Genomic DNA, 13,199 nt, shown 5'->3' with positions numbered 1-13,199 from the left:
ATTCTTGCGTGCTCTCTGAAATCGTCTCCATTACCAACTAGGGTGGCATCCCTGGAAAGAGTGAGGCCTAGGTGTTTGTATGGAGAAACAGCACAAGAGTTGGCTTGCTGTGGCTTGCTTAATCAGTTTCAGTTTAAGATTGGTTGAAGATCTTCATGTTAAGATACGGCAGTGGCCTCTTTAAAAGTCTTTTGTGCCCGGCGCAGTGGCTTATGCCTATAATCCCAGCACTTTGGGAGGCTGAGGCAGGCGGATTACTTGAGCCTGGAAGTTCGAGACCAGCCTGGCCAACGTGGTGAAACCCCATCTCTACTGAAAATACAAAAAGATCCAGGTGTAGTGGTGGGCACCTGTAATCCCAGCTACTTGGGAGGCTGAGGCAGGAGAATAGGTTGAATCTGGGAGGCGGAGGTTGCAGTTGAGCTGAGATCACGTCACTATACTCCAGCCTGGGTGACGAGTGAGACTCCGTCTCAAAAAAAAAAAAAAAAGTCTTTTGCCTTCAGACCTTCCCCCTTCCAACCCACCCTGCCCACTCTTAGTGGATCTGTCTTCAGACGTGCTGCCTCATATTGCCCCTGTGTCCCTCGGGAAACTTTAATGGCTCCTTGTTGCCTATTTGATCCGGATCACAATGCTCAATTTCGCAACCAGTGAATCTACCACTCAAGTTTTACGGGTTTCCTGTATCTGCAGCAATATGTTAGATGGTGAGGGGACATAGAAAAAGGAAGAAATACACCCCATGGTCCCAGAGTTTAAAAAATGTGTCATCTAGTTGAGGAGACAAATCAAACCATGAGTATGTGCACGTATTATGGTGCATGTACACGACAAAGGGTTGGTGGTCAGGGAAGGCCTTATGAATCTGCCCATCCCTGGGCTTGGTCATCATATAGCTCATTTGTGGTGTGTGAATCTCATGTTGGCTGGGGTTTTCTTTTTATTGTGGTAAAATACACAAAGTATAAAAATTACCATTTTAACCATTTAAATTATACAATTCAGTGGCATTTTGTACATTCACAATGCTGTGCAGCTGTCCCCACTGTTTCAAGAAAATTCTCATCACTTCAAAGGAAACCTGTATCCAGTAAGCAGTCACTCCCCATTCTTTCTTCCTCCCAGTCCCTAGCAACCACTAATCTGCCTTCTGTCTCTATGAATTTGCCTATTTTGTATATTTCATATAAATGGAATTATATAATATGTAGCCCTTTGTATCTGGCTTTTTTCTCTTAGCATAATGTTTTCAAGGTTCATCCACGTGGTAGCACGTTATCAGTGCTTTGTTCCCTTTGATGGCAGAATAACATTCCATTGTATGGATATACCACATTTGTTTAACATTCATCAGCTGATAGACATTTGGGTTGTTTCCACCTTTTGGCTATTGTGAAATAGCGAAATGCTGCTGTGAACATTTATGTGTAAGTTTCTTTCTGTGGATGTATGTTTTCAATTCTTCTGAGAATATGCTGAGGAATGCAACTGCTGGATCATATGATTCTATATTTAACTTCATGAGGAACTGCCAAACTGTTTTCCACAGCAGCCATACTAGTGTACATCCCCACCAGCAAGGTGCGACAGTTCCAATGTTTCCACATCCTCACCAACATTTATTTTTTGTTTTTAAAAAATTACAGCCACTCTAGTGAATGTGAAGCATTATCACATTATATGTATGTATATATGTATGTATGTATGTATGTATTTTTGAGACAGGGTCTCCGTCGCTTAGGCTGGAGTGCAGTGGTGTGATCATTGCTTGAAGATAGCTCACTGCAGCCTCAGCCTCATGAGCGCAAGCACTCCTTTCACCTCAGCCTCTCGAGTAGCTGGGACTATACGCATGCACTGCCACGCCTGGCTAATTTTTGTATTTTATGTAGAAACAAGGTCTCACCATGTTGCTCAGGCTGGTCTCAAACTCCTGCACTCAAATGGTCTGCCTGCCTAAGCCTCCCAAAGTATTGAGATTACAGGTGTGAGCCACTCTGCCTGGCTTCATTGTACTTTTGATTTACATTTCCCTAATGACTAATGGCATTGGACATATTTTTGTGTGCTTCTTGGCTATTTGTGTATCTTCTTTGGAGAAATGTCTATTCAAGTCCTTTTGTTACAGGCCGAAAGAATGAGGGTCGTGGTCAACTCAGTATACCACTGGAGGCTATATGAGTAAACAGCAAACCGTTTCTCATAAATGCAGAATGTTGGCAAACTGACAAACTGCGTCTGCCACCCAGAAGGAATGCTGAGGGCAGTTGTGCCCCAAGTGCGGTGTTTCTTGTGATTAGGTACATCTGAAGCCTGTTATGAACCTGTGATCAATTAAGGAGCTGACAAATCATTACCTCCTTCTCCTGCTCATTCTACCCAATAAATACGAAGGGCTGTGGAAGCTCCGGGGGCTGCCTTTGCTCACTAGAAGCAGGGAGCTCTCTTCTTCCCTGGACCCTTCCTTTAAAACAGTTTCTTTTGTCTTAAGTTTTCATTTCTATGTTCATCCCCCTTCGTTCAGTCTCATAATGACCGTCTCAAGTAGTAACAGTAGTGACTCTTGTAATGATGGTCTCAAGTACTAACAGTAGTAACTGTTCTAATGATGGTCTCAAGTAGTAATAGTAGTAACTGTCATGGTGACAATCTCAAGTAGTAACCGTGGCAGTCTACCATATCCTTTGCCCATTTTTAAATTCAATTGTTTGTGTTTTTGCTGAGTTGTAAGAAACTTTATATATTCTATATAATAGATCCTTATATGATTTCCAAATATTTTCCGTCATTCTCTGGGTTTCTCTGTTTTTTAGAAATGACATCTCACTCTATTGCCCAGGGTGGTCTTGAACTACTGGGCTCCAGTGATTCTCCCAGCTTAGCGTCTTAAAGTGTTGCTGGGATACAGGCTTAAGCCACCTCACCCAAACTTCATTCTATGGGTTTTTTCACTCTCTTGATAGTATCCTTTGACACACAGTTCTAATTTTGATGAAGTCCAGTTTATTTTTCCTTTTGTTGCTTCTGCTTTTGGTGCCACAGGTATGAATCCCATTGCCAAATCCAGAGCCATAGTGACTGGCTTCTATTCTAGGGTTGGGAGCTGTGGCTTGCCCAAGGCCATGTCCCCAAAGTCTCTCACAACTTATCACCCAATGGATGCTCACCAGATGTTTCTAGAAGGGATGACTATGTAGTGGGATGTGAGCTGACCCTTGGTGGAGAGAGGGGTTTGTGCAGAGGTATAGCCTGACCAGGGACATGACTTTGAATAGACATTAAGGTACCTTATATGCTGTAAGATATGGTCTGACCAAAGAGGAGAGTACACATGAACAAATTGTGGAATTCTGGGGGACAGGTAGCTGAGTGAGGCCTTCAACGGTGGCAAGGGCTTTTTCCATGTGATTATGGAAACCTAGATCCATGGAGGAAACTTGTGAGTAGTGGAGAAAGCTCCTCGGGAAGGAAGGCTGGCTGTGACTTCATCTTCATACCATACTCTTTAGAATAGGGCCTGGCTGGTATTAGGCCTTAGTAAATATTACAGTGGCCTGATGAGGGAGACTTTTAAGATATTTACGTGAGAGGCTTTTTTCATGATATAGTCCTCCTTGTATATTCTACTCTAGCTCACCCTCCTTCCAAACTTGACCTTGACTTTCTTTTTTACTAGATTCGCCCCTCTCCCTAGATGCTGTCAGCTCAGCTGCAGTACATCACTCATAACCCTGCTTGGAACATCCTTGCCTCTCCCATCTAATTTATCTCATTCCTGCAGGTCCAAGACAGTATCCAGTTATCCACAGAACCTCAACACTACTGCTCCAGCCCATCAGTGTATGGCTGTAGTCAGCCATACACTTAGCCATATACTTACCAGAGCTTAGGGTCACATGATGGTAGGTTCAGATGCAGTCTCCACTAAGTTACTGTGTAAGCTTGGGTGGGTCAGTCCCCTTCTCTCTGCCTTGGTTTCCTCATTGGAAAAATGGCAGTAATAACACTGCTAAAACAGTTCTGTAATAATGAAATGAGATAATAAATGAAATATAAAACCCTTAGTAAAGCATCCAGCTCACAGTAAGTGGTCAAAATGGTAGCTGTGCTGTTTTCTAGTTGTTTGCTGTATTTGGCTGTTCTCGTGTTGCTATAAAGAAATACATGAGGTTGGGTAATTTATTTAAAAAAAGGCTTAATTGGTTCATGGTTCTGCAGGCTGTACAAGAAGTGTGGTGTTGGCATCTGCTTCTGATGAGGGCCTCAGAAAGCTTCCAATCATGGTGGAGGGCAAAGGGAGAGCCAGTGTATCACATGGTGAGAGGGGGAGAAAGAGAGAAAGGCGGGAGGTCCTAGACTCTTTTAAACAAGCAGATCTCATGTGAACTAACTGAGCGACAACTCATTTATCACTAAGGGGATGGTATGAAACCATTCATGAGAGATCTGCCCCCATGATCCAGTCACCTCCCACCAGGCCCCACCTCCAACACTGAGAATCACATTTCAACATGAGATTTGGAGAAGACAAACATCCAAACGGTATCATTTTATATATCTAAATCTTGCTTCCTCCGCAAGATTGTGGGTTTTTTTCTTCAGGGCAGGGGCTGAGTCTTATGCTTATTTTAACTCGTATATTTGGCACAAAGTTAGGACTATAGTGAGTATTTAAGAAACATTTGTTGGTTTGAGGTGATTTTGTGATTACTCAGAGTTACTTGCTTTAGGGGACAGTATATCATTATTAAATTCTATATTATTCCACGATTCTTTTTCTGAAACCCAACTTTTGCTTTGTTTTATGGGGATCTGGGACTGACTTGTGGTAATCTGATTGTATGTGTGAGCAAGTGTGTGTGTTTATGTGTGAGAGAGAGACAGAGACAGTGGAGGGAATGGTGGAGGTAGTGACAATTGATTCCCTAAGGGGCAGAGCCAGCTACAGCTCACCATCCTAACCATTGCATCTAGCTTTCCTCTCCCAGCCCTAGAGCTGGGCTGTTATCTGCCCAGGACAGCCGTTATGGCCCTGACTCCCCTGGGGAGGGCTGCTCAGGCCATCCTCATTCTTCCAGGCTGCCTTTACCACAAAAGGAAATGAGGTCTTTTTGACCCTATCAGACTTCTCTGCCAAGCCATCATGTTTTTGCAAGAGGCTATTGCCCTGGCTATATACAGTCCTGGGCAATATGCTAACATTAAAGAAGCAAATTCAGGAAAATGGTTACCTCTGGATAAGGGAGGCAGGGCTATGAGCACTGAGATAAAGCTTCAGTTATCGCTGAGGTATTTATTTTTCATTCAGGGCTGTGGGGCATATGAGTGTTCATTTATTATCATGAACATTATATAACCTTGAATTTGCTGCTTATCATTTCTATGCATGTATTATCCATAAGTATTGCTGTATTTTTTGAGTATTTTCCAGCTTTATATATGTGTTGTGAAATTTTATGTGTACTTTAGCTACATTTTTTGCCTGACAGTTTTTGAGATTTGTCTATTTTGTTTTGAGATACAGTTTTGCTCTTGTTGCCCAGGCTGGAGTGCAATGGCATGATTTTGGCTCACTGCAACCTCTGCCTCCCAGGTTCAAACGATTCTCCTGCCTCAGCCTCCCAAGTAACTGGCATTACAGGTGCCCACCACCATGCCTGGCTAATTTTTTATATTTTTAGTAGAGATGGGGTTTCACCATGTTGGCCATGCTGGTCTCGAACTCTTGACCTCAGGTGATCCTCCTGCCTCAGCCTCCCAAAGTGCTGGGATTACAGGTGTGAGCCACTGTGCCCAGCCTAGGTTTGTCTATATTGATATGTGTAATATTAGACTGTATTAATATTCCATGTTATAAAGAGATGTATCTTTTCTGCTATTGGGTAGACACTTCAGTGGTTTCCTGTTTTTCACTTTTGCAAACAATGCTATAACAGATAGTCTGATATGCAGTTCCTTGTGCCTAAGACAAGATACTTCTGTAGGAGTGGATTGGCTAGGCCATAGGACACATATGCCTCTCTCTTTGCTCGTATTGCCACGTCGCTCCTCAGAGTGATTGTCCTACTTTACCTTCCCACCAGCAGTGCACAAATGTTGATGTTGGCCGTGTCCTTGCCAGCCCTTGGTAGTTGTATCTGTGCTTTCCTCCTCTCTCTCCAGATCACCAGAAAAGGTGGGAGTTAAGGTTTTGCAATTAAAGGAGAATGTCAGCTCTGAAGAATTTTCTGTTACATTTACTTTAATGAGGAAAAGATTTTGTTCTCTGTTTTGGTGAAAATAATTTTTAGACTTCTGTGGAAAATAGTTACATACACTTTTTATTCTGAAGCCGAGCAGTTTTGTTTTGTTTTGTTTTTGGCTGTTTGCATTCTTGGCAAACAAGTAGGAAAGACCAATTAGCAAGCTAATGTTGTAAGTATTTACTTACGGTTAATAGTTATTTTTAATGTTTTATACGGCATGTAACATTAGGTTTGTGTTTACTGCTTTTCAATCTTTTGAATTGCTTAAAATGAATTAAATTTAAGAATATGACAACTTTATGGATAAAGATTGGTCATAATTATTTGCCACTTTATTTGCATTTTGTGAGGGAAAAATACATGGTTATAAAATGTGTTGACATTTTACAAAGAGGTTAGAAAAGTCATAAAGAGTAACTTTGGCTATTTTATGTTGTCTCATGTTCACAGGTAGTAAAGGAGAAGTTTCACAAATCCCAACATTGGGGCTTTTGCAACAATGTTAGGATGTTGGTGAGTGATGAAAAGCCTGGAATAGGAGGAGCACCACTTCCAGGGCAAAAGATAAAGCCGAAATATAGCATATATCCTAAAGGAGATGGAAGTGATGTACCATCATGGGTAGCCTTTGATAAACAGGTAAGTCACATGACACTGGGAGGAATGCAGTCTTAGCATTTTACAGATGCTAAATAATTTAGGTTTGAGAAAGTAGGAGTCTTCATGGTAAATGTTAAGGCTAGTTCTTTTTTTTTTTGCCTTTTCTACTTATTATTGCCTTTATTTTTAGTGTTTTATTTTTAGCGTTTCTCCCCTTGTCTTTATTTGTTTAAGTTGACAAACATAATTGTATATATTTATGGTGTACAACATGATGTTTTGAAATATGTATACACTATGGAATGGCTAAATTGAGCTAATTAACATATGCATTACCCCATGTGCTTCTCTTTTTTGTGATGAAAACACTATTGTCTTACAATTTTCAAGTGTACAATACATTGTTTTTAGCTATAGTCACTGTGTTATACAATACATCTCTTAAATGTATTCCTCGTAAGTGAAATTTTGCTTCTTTTGACTAAGGTTAGTTCTTCTGCAAAGATAAATTCAAGAAAAAAAGTATCCTAAACAAAGAAAAATTATTCTTGCTGTGCTCTTTATCAGGCACATTGGTTGCAGAATGCCAAATGTTTATCTTTCTTGGCTAATGCTTATTAACCTTTCTCTCATCTCTATCTTCACTGGACAGGATAATCTGTCCTGTAGACACTAAGAGTCTGGTCAGATTGTCACTTTTGCTTTTGAGTTGCCATTGACTAAATAATTGTGTTTGAGTCTGAATGTGGCTTTAAATAGGAATAGAAAAATGACTTCTCTTCTTTTCTCCATACTAATTAGTAAGAAACCATAGTAATGATTCCCCATCCCTAAGGGCTAAAATGTGATATGGCAAGAAGAATAGTGAAAGGAAGTGATGCCATTATTATTAAAGTCTTGGAATTTTTTAATGTATATGTTTGTACACATACACACACATATACATATGGACATATCGGCAGTTAGAAAAGGGAATGTATTTGAATATTTTTTTAAGAAGGCTAAGATCAAAGGAAAGAAAAGGTGACCAGCTATATGGATATGCTGTGTTTATCAGATAGCCCTGTATCACAGCCCAATGTTCTGCTCGCCAGAAAGAACTAGTTATTAGATTATTTTAGATCCTGTAATTGAAAGATAGTTCAAGACTAGATAAAGAATTGAAACTATAGCATGCTAAATTTACCAGGTGATTTTTAGCAGCTTTTAACATGGATTGGTTGGCAGTACTTTATTCTAATTTAAATGTTCTCAAATTGACACATCCCCATGTCATCTTGATAGGGTAGATCATCTGTGATAGGGTAGATAAATTAGAGTGCACATTCTTTTTTGAAGCCTAGTTCTGACACTTATAGTGATCTAACAGACCACAGGGAGGCTTTCTTTCTGGGAAACCATTTCTCCTTTCAACATCGGCCAGTGTTCTTTTCTTGGGATTATTTTCAGTACCTGGCTCAGTGCTGGACCCAGAGCTCAAAAACAATTATGGGCTGACTGACTTGGGTGGATTTTGCATAGTTTTCTGTTACTCTCAATCTTATAGGATGTTTACTTTGCATGAGCCAAAGAAAAGATTCTGTTTTTATGTCATGTAAAAAAGAGGGTATCGACAATATTTTAAACCACTGCTGAATAAGTATCTCGGAGGCCACAATGTATTAATATTAAACTATTCTCTTGCATTTGAAGTCAAAAAGTCATTTCCTGTTTTTCTCAATATTTAATATGTGCCTTTCAAGCCTATTTTGCGGGCCTTTAATTACTTATGTAGAATATTTTGTGAATCTGGAATAATTTTAGCATCAGACTAGTTGAGAAAATGAAGAGCTTGCTCATTTCAGGTCTAACTAAATGCAACATAATTCTTTCAGTTATTTTGTTGGTCAACTTCTATTACATATTCATTGAGCTTTAAATGAGACACTAAGACTGAAATATTTACTTGCTCTGATGAGACTGTGAACTACAGACTAGATCCTGGTTAATACCCCAAGCAAATTATAAAGTGCTTTCTCCTGCCTCAGCCTCCTGAGTAGCTGGGATTACAGATGTCCACCACCGTACCCGGCTATTTTTTGTATTTTTAGTAGAGATTGGCTTTTGCCCTGTTGGCCAGGCTGGTCTTGAACTCCTGACCTCAGGTTATCCACTCACCTTGGCCTCCCAAAGTGTTGGGATTACAGGCGTGAGCCATTGGGCCCGGCCAGATCTGGTCTTTCAAAATTTTTTTAAAGTTCCTAATGCATAGCCAAGGCTGAGAAACACTGTTAGCAGTTTATCCTCTCTCTCAGACTCTAATTCTTTTATGTAATAATTTTAATCCATTAATTTACCCCAGATTGCAAATTTGCCTATATCCTATAGGTTTGTATGGCCTTATATTTTATTAGATACTTTTATATAAATTTTATTTTACACATGTATATAAATTTTATTTGTATACTTTTTATATTTTTAAATTTATTTTTGGTACAATTATGAGGAGTGACAATTTTTCTTTATAGGTACATTATACATTTCTAGTTGTATTACTTTGTGATCAGTGAATATAACTTGTCTAATTTTTCTGTTTTTAAAATTTATTAAAGGTTTTTTGAATTAGCATGTAAGTTTCAGATATGTTTATGTAAATATATATATTGCCATGTATAAAGAAGCCATCCTCTATATGCAACACAAAATGTAGTATCGTTTATTTCCTTGATTGTGGGACTTCATAATCATGAGAGAAACCATTGATTTAATAACAGCTTTTTCAGGAAGAATAAAGAACACTGTAGTAAATGTACACAAATTTTTCTTGTCTACTAACATATAGACCACGCATTTATCCTTACCATTATATCCCTTTTATACTATTTCACAATTTAAGTCTGAGCCTTTTTCATAAAATAGAGCTTAAACATATTAAACTTGGACATGTGATGTTGACCCCTTTATAAAATGTTGAGGTCATTGAACATTGCCGATGTTTTGTCTTTCTTTCCTGACAACTTCTCTAGAAATTCAGCTGAAGATTTTTTTTTTTTGAGACTGAGTCTCGTTCTGTCGCCCAGGCTGGAGTGCAGTGGTGCAATATCCGCTCACTGCAAGCTCCGCCTCCCAGGTTCATGCCATTTTCCTGCCTCACCCTCCCGAGTAGCTGGGACTACAGGCGCCCGCCACCACGCCTGGCTACCTTTTTGTATTTTTAGTAGAGACAGGGTTTCACCGTGTTAGCCAGGATGGTCTCGATCTCCTGACCTTGTGATCTACCCTCCTAGGCCTCCCAAAGTGCTGGGATTACAAGCGTGAGCCACCGTGCCTGGCCTCAGCTGTAAGTTTTTGACACTTAGATGTTTGATTCCTGAAGTGATAGTCTTTCTGACTCACATATTGGCCACATCAGCCTCCCCATCTTTAAAAATTATATGATTTATTCTAAGAGATCAGGCTTTTTAAAGCCTTTGCCTTATAGTTGCATGGTCTGGCCTGAAATGGACAACCTTCTCCACGCAATTATTTTTTGTGTCATACTGCATCAGACAATAATCATTTTCAAACATTTTAAGTGAAAATTAGGAATCTAATGTTAAAATCCAGCTGTTTGGGATATGCAATGCTAAGCAAATAACAACTGTCAGGAAGATAGGATAGATTCTTCTCTACAAAGCTAAATTTGCACCGTATATCAAGTTACAACTCCTTGCCCATCAAAATGCATTCTTGACTGCTTTGAGATTCTTTTGGCTTTAATTGTAAGAAGATCTTGAATTCAGAAACTTAACATTTAAAATTTTTCCTTTGTAATGAGGAAATCATATACCTGTTATTTAAAGCTAATTGATTTCAGACTTCAGGGGTTTTTTCTTTTTCTTTTTTTTTTCTTTTCTGTTTTTCTGTCACCCAAGCTGGAATGCAGTGGCATGATCATAGCCCAGTGCAGCCTTAAATTCCTGGGCTAAAGCAATCCTCCTGCCTCAGCTTCCTGAGCAGCTTGGACTGAGACACGCACCACCATACCTGACTAGTTAAATAAAGAAAAATTGTTGGAGAGACGGGGACCCATGTGTCGCCCAGGCTGGTCTAGAACTCTTGGGCTAAAGTGTTTCAATCCTCCTGATGTAGCCTCCTAATGCGTTGGGATTACAGGCATGATCCACTGTGCCTGGTCTAAGGTTTTATATTTTCTAGGCTAAAATTAAAATTCCAAATGCCTTGAGGATCAGGCAGGTAACCTCACATAATATCACAGGGCCTGCAGAGGCCTGTGGAGGACTGAAGATCACATGCCCTGTGATCTGAAAACAGAATATAAAATGATATTTATATTCTGTTTTCAAGAAAATTGCAGCCAATTACATCCTCTAGGACCTTTTTTTTTTTTTTTTTTTTTTGAGATGACATCTCACTCTATCACCCAGGCTGGAGTGCAGTGGCACCATCTCGGCTCACTGCAACCTCCATCTCCCAGGTTCAAGCGATTCTCCTGCCTCAGCCTCTTGAGTAGCTGGGATTACAAGCATGTGCCACTACGCCCGGCTAATATTTGTATTTTTAGTAGAGACGGGGTTTCTCCATATTGGTCAGGCTGGTCTCGAACCCCTGACCTCAAGTGATCCACCTGCGTCGGCCTCCTAAAGTGCCGGGATTAGAGGCGTGAGCCACCGTGCCCGGCCTAGGACCTTATTTATCTAGTTTCTGCTTGACATCATAAATGATAACACCTTACATCATAATTATGTTCCTATAAATTTTCATTTTTAACAGTTTTTATTTTAGGTTCTGTTTTCTGGATTCTCTGATACATCAAGTTCCATTACAATTAGATCATTTATTTTTGTGATTAAAAAGATTACTTTCTAATCTATTTGGTGTCTCTCCTCTTACATTCTACTTTGCCACATTTTATAATTTCCTCTTCCTCTTCCTTTTTTATCTTTCCATCTCTACCTCATTCTGACTTGCTCTGTATCTTTCATGCTGGAGTTTGACAGCCCTGTATTCTCATGGGAGCAGAATATGAAATTTCAGTCTGTCCCTCATCTAGACATATTGAAGCTCAACCTAAGATAATGTCTTTCCTTTTTATTTCAATTTAGCATCCTTCTCTTTTAATGCATCATTTGATTGATAAATATTTAATGATTACATACATGACAGATGACCTATGACAGTTGTCAATTGACCTATGCCAGTGTAGTCATTCACAAATTTATACTGGTAGCATTCAGTATATAGAGGTGGGTGAGAGCCAAGAATATTCTCTCTACACTTGCCTACTTGATTACAAAGAAAAAAATCTCAGATTAAATATTACGTATACTGAAAGTTTGATGAAGCCCCAGCTCTTTCTCCTTTTAGGTGTTCCAACATCTTTTTTTCTCCTCATTTTTAAAAAAAAATTATTTTTGAGACACAGAGTCTCATTCTCTCACCCAGGCTGGAGTGCAATGGTGAGGTCATAACTCACTGCAGCTTCGATCTCCTGGGCTCAACCAATCCTCCCACCTCAGCCTCCCTAGTAGCTGAGACTACAAGTACATGTAACCATGCCCGACGAATTTTTAAATTTTTTTTGTAAAAACTGGGTCTCATTATGTTGCCCAGGCTGGTCTCGAACTCCTGGGCTCAAGTGATCTTCCTGCCACAGGCCTGAGCCACTGTAGCCAGCTCCCTCCTCCTACTTTTTAAAAGTTGAAATATAATTCACGTAACAAAAACTCACCATTTTAAAGTGTCCAACACGACTCAGTATCTAATATCTTTTTTTAACTGAGGTAAAATTCACATAACATAAAATTAACCATTAGCCATTTTAAAGTGTGCAATTCAGTGACATTTAACATATCCACAAGGCTGTGCAACCATCACATCTATCTAGTTCCCAGCCTTTTTTGTCACCCAGAAGGAAACTATACTTGTCCAACAGCATCTTATCTGAAATGTTCACTCAATGCAAATGTGACAGCATTCTAGCAATGGGGTTTAGCTAACCTAATTGGAGTCAGACCAGACGAATTCTTTAAGAAAGCAGCTGAACATAGGACTATTTGAGAATAAAGCCAAAGGTGCCATTTTGAAGGGAGTAGATCTCTGGGCTCACCAGACTCTTAGAACCTGTCCTGTAAGGACAGTGCCTGGTTAGTATTTGTAACTGATATGTGCATTTTCAGTATAATCATTTCACTAGAATTTATTCTAACATCATTTATGGCATTTGACAAACCTTCTTGTGTTGATAAAAGAAAAAGCTACTGAGGCATTCCGTTAGCCACTTCTGAAGTGGGGGCTTCTGAAGAAAATAATGCTAAACACTCCTGGAGTATATATTCTTACTTAGGTTAACTGACCACCACTCCTAGAGGA

The 13,199-nt window shown here is 39.6% G+C and overlaps 1 protein-coding gene across 1 annotated transcript in view; it reads left to right on the top strand.

Moving 5' to 3' along the window:
* Positions 1-13,199, top strand: part of LOC129462644 (EF-hand domain-containing family member C2-like) — a 154,248-nt gene that overhangs the window by 30,196 nt on the left and 110,853 nt on the right. Inside the window, exon 6 of the mRNA XM_055242783.2 lies at positions 6,699-6,887. Coding sequence (XP_055098758.1) covers positions 6,699-6,887 — 189 coding nt within the window. The remainder of the gene's footprint in view (positions 1-6,698; positions 6,888-13,199) is intronic.

Source organism: Symphalangus syndactylus, chromosome 14 (genome assembly GCF_028878055.3).
Source record: "Symphalangus syndactylus isolate Jambi chromosome 14, NHGRI_mSymSyn1-v2.1_pri, whole genome shotgun sequence".
Taxonomy (NCBI): Eukaryota; Metazoa; Chordata; class Mammalia; order Primates; family Hylobatidae; genus Symphalangus; species Symphalangus syndactylus.
This window is presented reverse-complemented; position numbering and strand designations above follow the sequence as displayed.